General features: G+C 40.5%; 2 protein-coding genes across 2 annotated transcripts in view; one reads left to right on the top strand and one right to left on the bottom strand.

Annotated features, from left to right (window-relative positions):
* ppox (protoporphyrinogen oxidase) overlaps positions 1-8275 on the bottom strand; it is a gene marked incomplete in the record, with an annotated part of 54413 nt that overhangs the window by 38808 nt on the left and 7330 nt on the right. Inside the window, 2 exon segments of the mRNA XM_035672509.1 lie at positions 6138-6253; positions 7155-7289. Coding sequence (XP_035528402.1) covers positions 6138-6253; positions 7155-7289 — 251 coding nt within the window.
* LOC118335669 (dual specificity tyrosine-phosphorylation-regulated kinase 1A-like) overlaps positions 7403-8275 on the top strand; it is a 6589-nt gene continuing 5716 nt past the window's right edge. The window contains exon 1 of the mRNA XM_035672094.1: positions 7403-7461. Within this exon, the coding sequence (XP_035527987.1) occupies positions 7403-7461 (59 nt within the window). The remainder of the gene's footprint in view (positions 7462-8275) is intronic.

Genomic DNA, 8275 nt, shown 5'->3' on the forward strand with positions numbered 1-8275 from the left:
AGTGCAAAAGGAATTAAAAGGTCCCATAGAGACCTGTTCCCAAAAAAAGGCAGGCTTATATTTTCTTCTATTTATTTTTTTTGCTTTAATATATAATAAAAGCACAGGCTGTTAATTTAAGTTTTTCAATATATTGTAGTGTAATAATTATTATAGCATAATCATATTCCATATTCCACAATTATTTCATAATTGTTTTATTACTGTATTAGAACAGAATATTGTTGTTACATCATATATTCTACTATCAGTACAGCGTTAAAGCTGCAGTAGGTAACTAAATAACAATAACTTTGCTGAAACTTAGTGACAGTAGTATATGACAGCGTTTTTCAACGTCGTGGGAAATGATCCAATTTCACCTAATTGGTCTAAAAAACGAGTCGAGTGTCTGTGCTGTCTAGTGACTGGCAGAGTTATCATGTAATACTCTTCCATATCAGTAGGTGGCAGCAGGTAGCTAATTGCCTTGTACTTTGAGACAAGAGAATTAGTGATGCATGGATGCGACAGGTGGCGGTGACAGTGGCATTGTGGCTAGCGAGACTATACAGTGACAGTGATGGAGAAGTTTTTGAAAAGGAAAAATGTTAACTCCGAACTGGACCCTGGACAAAATTTGGACCCAGATGAAGGCCCTAGTATGAGTGGAGGTCAAAAGAAAGCAAAGACGGTGAGCTCGAGCAAAGTCTCGAGGCAATACAGCGAAAGCTATCTTTCATTTGGATTTACTTTCACCGGGGATGCAACAGCACCGACTCCATTGTGCTTGGTGTGTGGTGAAAAGCTATCCAACAGTGCTATGGTCCCAAGTAAGCTTAAACGCCATCTCCAAACGAAACACCCTTCGCTTCAAAACAAGAATGCGGACTATTTTGTTCGCCTGCGTGAACACACGGAGAAACAGGCAACTTTCATGAGAAAAACCACAAAGGTAAATGAGAGAGCCCTTAAAGCTAGCTATCACGTTGCTGAACTTGTAGCTAAATCAAAAAAGTCCCACACTGTGGCAGAGACATTAATACTTCCAGCCTGCAAAGCCATTGTAAATGAGATGCTCGGACCTGAAGCGGCTAAAGAAATAGCCAAAGTTCCTCTCTCAGATAACACAATTTCCAGACGTATTGATGACATGTCTGCAGACATCGAAAGTGTGGTTTTGGAAACGATCCGTATCAGTAAGAAATTTGCGTTGCAACTTGATGAGTCTACTGATATTAGTGGACATGCTCAACTCTTGGCCAATGTGCGTTTTGTGGATGGAGACGCAATCAGAGAAAACTTCCTATTTTGCAAGGCATTGCCAGAAAGAACAACAGGAGAGGAAATTTTTCGGGTCACATCAGAATATCTTGAAAAAGGAGGACTTAAGTGGGAAAACTGCACGAGTGTCTGCACTGACGGAGCTGCAGCCATGGTTGGTCGCACCAAAGGCTTTGTAAGCAGAGTGAAGGAAAGAAACCCAGATGTGATTGTTACGCACTGTTTTTTACATCGTGAGGCCCTCGTAGCCAAGACTTTACCAGATGATGTTGTGCGCATAGGAAAACTTTGTAAAGTCACGACCTGGGTGGGAAAAGTCGCATATTGCATCTTTGTGTGGCAGGGAACATGGAGCGGAGCATAAAGCCTTGCTGTTTCATACGGAGGTTCCGATCGTTGTCGGCGCGCAAGGTGCTGGTCCGTGTGTCATCGGAGCTGCTAAGCTTAAAGTGTTTCTGACAAACGGACGGGAGGGGTCCGATACGTAAAGCTGCTTGCAAGTGATGAGTGGTGTGCAAGGCTGGCATACCTGGCAGATATTTTTCATCATCTGAATGAACTGAACACACGAATGCAAGGCCGAAATGAAAACCTGCTTACAAGTACAGATAAAATAAATGGATTCCGTTCAAAGGTGCACCTCTGGCAACAACATGTGGAAAGTGGCAACCTTGAAATGTTCCCACTGGATCCAAGAAATGGCAAATGTTAACCACTGCTGCATTGTGTGAGATACTATAGTTTAACCATTTGAAAACTTCTTGGGGAGAAATATCATTTTAGTTTCTCTTCAGCCTTCACTGAATTGCCTTGACTGGGTTAGGGGACCCATATCAGCTCAAGCCATCAGTGGTTCTGGAAAGGACAGTGACTTTACAGGAGGCAGGAGAACTAATCGTGAACTGAGACCAAAATCGGTGGTTTAAAGCAAGCTCTTTGCTGATCTAGGCTTTTTGGACAGTTTTTGGTTTGGCTACTGCCAACGCGAGTTCCCCATTCTGGCAAACAAAGCTTATTTTTGACATGTGCTCCCATTTTCCACGACATAACTCTTGTGAGGCGAGCTTTCAGTTGCCTGACTGCTTATAAAACGTAGAAAACAGAGAGAGGACTGAGATGTGTTGGAGGAAGAGGCTTGTGTGTGTCTTTCTTTGATTCCCGCCCAGGATATCAGCTTTGTGTTCATCCAAACAGGCCAGGTTTCAACACGAAGTGAGTAGAAATGATGTTTCCTTTGTGTTTTGTGTTGTTCTATCACAAGACACTTTGACGCAGAATGGACTTAATTGTTATACTATGACTAGCGAGTTTCATTTTTTACAACATTTTTCGGGCTGGTTCATTTTCCACGACATTAATCTGTGTGAGGCGGCTTTTCAAGCCTGACTCATTTGCTATAAAACTAAAAACAGAGAGAGACTGAGAGCTGTTGGAGGAAGAAGCTTGTGTGTGTCTTTCTTCGATTGCCGCCTAGGATATCAGCTCTGTGTTCATCCAAACACGCCAGGTTTCAACACTGAGTGAGTAGAAATTATTTTTCTTTGTGTTTATTTTTGATTTCTATTCAAAGACACTTTTGACGAGAATGGACTTTATAATTGTTAAATATGAGCTAGCAGTTTCATTTTTTAACATTTCTCGGGCTGGTTGTGTGCCTCGTGATTTTTTCAATGAAAAAAGTGTACCTTGGCTCAAAAAAGGTTGAAAAACACTGGCCTAGACTATCGGGGGATTTCCCATGATGCACTGAGCTCCTCTCTCTCTCTTTCTGCACATTTCTATTAGTATAGTTGTTGCTACTGTTGTTGCTACTGTTGTTGCTGTGCACCTTTGTCTGTCTCTCTCTTTATCCCATTGCAGTTTAAGCACGGACCACAGTACAGAGTGCGGACTGTAGTACTTTTCTGTTCTTCTGTTCTGTTGTAGCTATGACTCTCTAAATAACAGATTTGTCTCCCAGTCTTCTGTCAAATGTAGTCAAAGTGAAACAGAGTAACTGGAATATTCATAACACGCCCACATCAAGATCAACACACCCAGCTTTGCCCCCAGGTTAAAACACACCACCGCAGTGCTATCAGCTCTTACTGCCAGCTTACAGACGTGAAGCTAGAGACCAAATATATTTTCTCCTTGTGTTGTCATTTTGTCTTTTATGCTCTTTCTTTCTGGTTCAGATTTTTTTCCCCACATCTTGTGTATTGTCAATACACAACATCCATCTATCTGAAAGGACAAATCACCCACTTTTAAATAGTAAATGGACTCTACTTGTATAGTGCCTTTCTAGTCTTCCCACCACTCACAGTGCTTTTATGCTACATGCCACATTCACCCTTTGAAACACATTCACAAACAGAAACGAATTCATTCATACACCGGCCCACAGCATCAGTATACAAGCTGATGCCCCTAATATGAGAACCATGCTTGCACAGACAAAAAACCTACATACATATGGGAGGAACTCAAAAATAAAAACTAAATCAAATTTGCGGTGTGTCGCCATCGGGTTATGCACTAGTACATCGTGTCAACACCAAGCTTTGAAAATTTCACAGAAATCACATCACAATTGCCACACAAGGCTTACTTCCTGTTGTTAGTAGTTTGTTAAAATAGAAGCCCTGAAATTGCCGGAAATGGCGTCAGTTTGACATTGATTCAAAATGGCCGACTTTGACGGCAAGCCAAGGACACGCCTTTTAACATAAAGTCACAAATAGTATAACTTATAATCAGCAATGTTTTTTTACTGTACTGACCAATTTTGAATTAGATTTTGTTCAAATGAAACCTGAAAAAAAATGTCCGACTTCCTGTTGGGTTTAGGGTTATGGGTCCAAAAGGCTTTTTTGCTTGTCCGATCATGATACACATGCGTACCAATTATCGTACATGTCGGTCGTACATGTCTTGGGGGTTGATTCGGGGGTGGCTAAGCCATTTTGCGACACCCATGTGTGGGACCAAAGCTAATGCGTAAATGTTTGCCACGACTGAAGTTTTGTTGTTAGGGGGGCTGTTGAGCCCCCCTAAAAATTTTCAAATGTTAACACGAAAGCTGATTTAACTGATTCGTCACTTTGGCAACGTAATTTGGAAAAAAATTTATAAGATTGATAAGATGGTATCGTCATCATTTTAAGGGACTTGGTCAAATGCTGGGAGATATACATTAAAGTATAAAAATGACATTTCCCTTCACCACTAGGTGGCACTACTGCTTTTACTGAATAATATCACCTAGATGTGTTCAGGGCCAGACTCTTATCAGACAAGTGAAGTTTGGGGCCGATTGGACAATGTACACCGAAGTTTTAGCAAATTCGTGTGTTCTGGTGGTACCTCAAAATTTGACCCCACACCCTTCAATGACAACTCACCACATTCATCACATACCATCAACAATATGTCGCAAATAGCAAAACTTTTAATCATGAAATGTCGTCCGTGTCTTGGGGGCTGATTCGGGGGGGCTTAGCCATTTTGTGGTGCCCGAGCACGGATCTCAAAGAATACATACATATTTGCCACGATTGAATTTTTGGCAAAGTTTCGGGAGTTTTCAAGCATGTTCAGGCCTCCAAAAATGCAAGTGAAGGGGCAGAAAAATAATAGCTAATTCTAACAGATACAATAGGTCAGTGCTCAGGCCCTAAAAAACAAGCAACAACAACAAGAACAACAACAACGAAATATGTATCGCACAAAGGGCTGCACAACCAATCGCACACAAAATCCTGCATATACAAATAGTTCCATTTGCTTTATAAACTAAATGAATGATCTTAATCCTCCAAAGAGGAAATAGAATTAACAATGGAGAAAATAAGATATCAAGTTCGATGAAAAGGATTGGAGCAACCCTTGATACTGTACTTAATTTTCTCTCCAAGTATAAGAAGGACATTAAGTCTTTAAGCCTTGAAAATACGCCTGCAGGCTACAAGAGTGGCAAAAGCATGAACCAGGTCTATTGAGAGCTTTAGAGAGTGTATCATAGAAAGAGGACCAGAATGAGCCCATGGGGACAGACGGACACACACAGACCCACAGGTGTGTCCCGTGCAAACTGTGTAACGGCCTGGACACACGCCACACATGAGTAGTGCATGATGGCTGCCTTACTGAACACTGAACACACCAGTGCTGTCTACACAGAGACTGCTGCTGCTGCCAACTCTATATTTCTACACTGTTTGCTTTTGACAGTTTACAATAAAAAAAAGTCTTAACAAATGAATGGATTCTGTCCATAGAAATAGTGAAAGAGTTTTTCATCTAAAACAGATACAGGAAATGTTGAGTGAAAAAAAAAATAAAACTATAAATAAATATATAAATATAAATATATGTATATTTTTTTCATGTCTGTGACATTTTCTACAGATTTAGACATTGAAACCGTAGTAAAAGATGTATATGTATGCTAGTATAATATCAATATGACTATGAACATTTTAACTGTATATTTTTACTGGGTATCGTGCAAATTTCAGAAAAAAAATAGGCCAGACCTCAGCTCTCTAGTGAAGCATCACAGTTTGGCTGCTTAACATGGGTACCCAAATAAAAACCAAGACAATCCCCGACAGAGACAAGATGCAGACGCGTGCAGTGTTGCTGGGCTTAAGACTTAATCAGTGTCATTGTTACCTCCATGCAATTAAATATTGTATGGATTTGAACACCACTTGTTGTAACTCAACATAAGCTGTAATGATTGAGCTACTGAAGGCAGAGTATGAAAACATATTATAGAATGTGACCCGAGATCAAATTTGCTATTCTTATAGATTTATTTAAACTTGTGTCTCTTCTAACTACTAATTAGCCAATTATAAACAGAATTATCTTCTAACCAGTCTTACCTTATTCCTGAAGGCATCCTGTGGAGCCTTTGGTTGACATACAGATATCTGTTCTTGGAGGCAATATGACTGTGCGTGACTGGCAGAATCTCCCCCCCAAGACCCAGGTCATCCACCTACAAAAATAAACACAAACACACACCATTACACTTTATAATAATGTAATTTTTTTGTCTGTTGAGATATTTTCTACATTGTGTACACAGGTATGGTCTGGTCTCCTCTTAAATTGAATATTGGAAAGATATACTATTGAGTCCTTACAGTCTCCTGGCTGAGGCAGCAGCAGTGACACAATGGAGAGACAAGTTCAGGATGTTTACAAATTTTTTACGCGCGCGCACACACACACACACACACATATATATTTTTTTTTTTTTTTGACCACCTTTAATTGATAGTGACAGCTGAAGAGTGACAGGAAAGGAGGAGGGTTGTCAAAGGGCCACAGGTTGGAGTTGTACCCATGGCTGGTGCAGCAAGGGCTCAGCCTTGGTACATAGCGCACCAGCTCTACCTGGTGAGGTACCAGGATGCCCCAACAAATGTATTATTATCTTCTGCTTATTCTCGCAGAATAATAATGTGAATATAAATCCTTCAGAATCAGAAGTTGCATGTTTCTATTGGAGGAACTGTCTACTTTTAGTATTTTTCCCCAAGTTCTCCTAAGGTCTAATCAACACCAAGCTGCATAGGTCATAGTTCCTAATTATGTATTGAGTTCTTATTTTTTTCAGTTCAGAACGTATTTTTCCTAAACCTGCTGTGGATTTTACAGTCTTCTTGTATCTTGGACCTTTTGTTTGATTATGACCATTTAAATCTACTGAGTCTACAGTGTAAGGTCATTATTTGTGAGTATCAGACAGCATTTTCATCTGTAATAATAAACATACAAGTCAGTATAAAGAAAATTATTAATCTTTAAATGGTTTATTCATGATTTTAAATTGTGTTTATGACAGAAAATCATTAGTTAACACACCACTAACTATAGCCTATGGTAGAACTCGCCATATTGAGTGTGTTGCGTCCCACTGCCCCAGCAGGTCGAATCCCTCTAGGTCCATGTTCAAACACTGCCCCATCTGATCTCCTGGTGGACCACAGCCAACCTCCAAACCGACTGCTGGACTCCAAAACAATGACCTAGAGAAAAACAGAAGGAGAGAGGCGACTGTCACCACATTTTAAAAATCTATTTCTTTTATCAGCAATTAGATTTTAAACAATAACGATACCAATTAAAACAGAAAGCAGTGATGATCGGGCCCCCGCACTCCACTCAACTTGGGGTGTGCTGTGGCCACATGACGTGCAAGTATAACATTTGTAGACCGCGACATGAATATTGGCACTTAGATGTGTTTAGGCCAGGGCTCTTGCACCTAAACGTGAAGTTTAGGTGCAAATGGAGAATCTGTACTGCAGTTAGGTTTAGCAGTAGGGTTAGGGTTTGATGAAGATTTTGATAATGCAACATTTTGAACTTCTCTGGATTGTCTGGAGTCGACTGGAAGTCGTGATGATCAATTCACTAGGAAGAGTTTGGTAAAATAGAAGCCCTGAAATTGCTGGAAATGGTGTCACAGTTTGACATTCGATTCAACCGGGTCAACTTTGATGGCACGCCACAGAGACGACCTTTGACAAAAAGTCACAAATATCACAACTTTTAATCAGCAATATTTAGTAGATCCGATAAATTCCTTAGGAGTAGTTTGTTCAAATACAACACTTTTTTGTACATCCTGACGTGATTCTGACCAGTTTCGTATGCTACTGGATGCTTGAATTTCCCTCGGGATAAATAAAGTATTTATCTATCTATGTTATTACTCTTCGGCGGTAGTCGCATCATCCTCCCTGCTAATTTCATCATGTCCGCGAAGCCAGACACCTGTGGTGTTTTTGAAAGGTTTGCAGGGGCTCGTATCTAGCTATTTGACGGACACCACGGCAACACCAGATGAAATGTAAAACTGCTCCATGTTGGGGTGTGTCCAAGGTTGCTGATGTTAGCCTTGAAAACCCGAAAAATGCGAAGTGTGTTTATTGTTTTGAGCTTCCAAAATCCTATACCGCTATGCATGCTCCGCGTTCCTCTACGAGAAGCGACACGGTTCAATAATTGA

This window comes from Morone saxatilis, unplaced genomic scaffold, assembly GCF_004916995.1.
Source record: "Morone saxatilis isolate NCDOM2014 unplaced genomic scaffold, NCSU_SB_2.0 Contig24, whole genome shotgun sequence".
Classification (NCBI taxonomy): Eukaryota; Metazoa; Chordata; class Actinopteri; family Moronidae; genus Morone; species Morone saxatilis.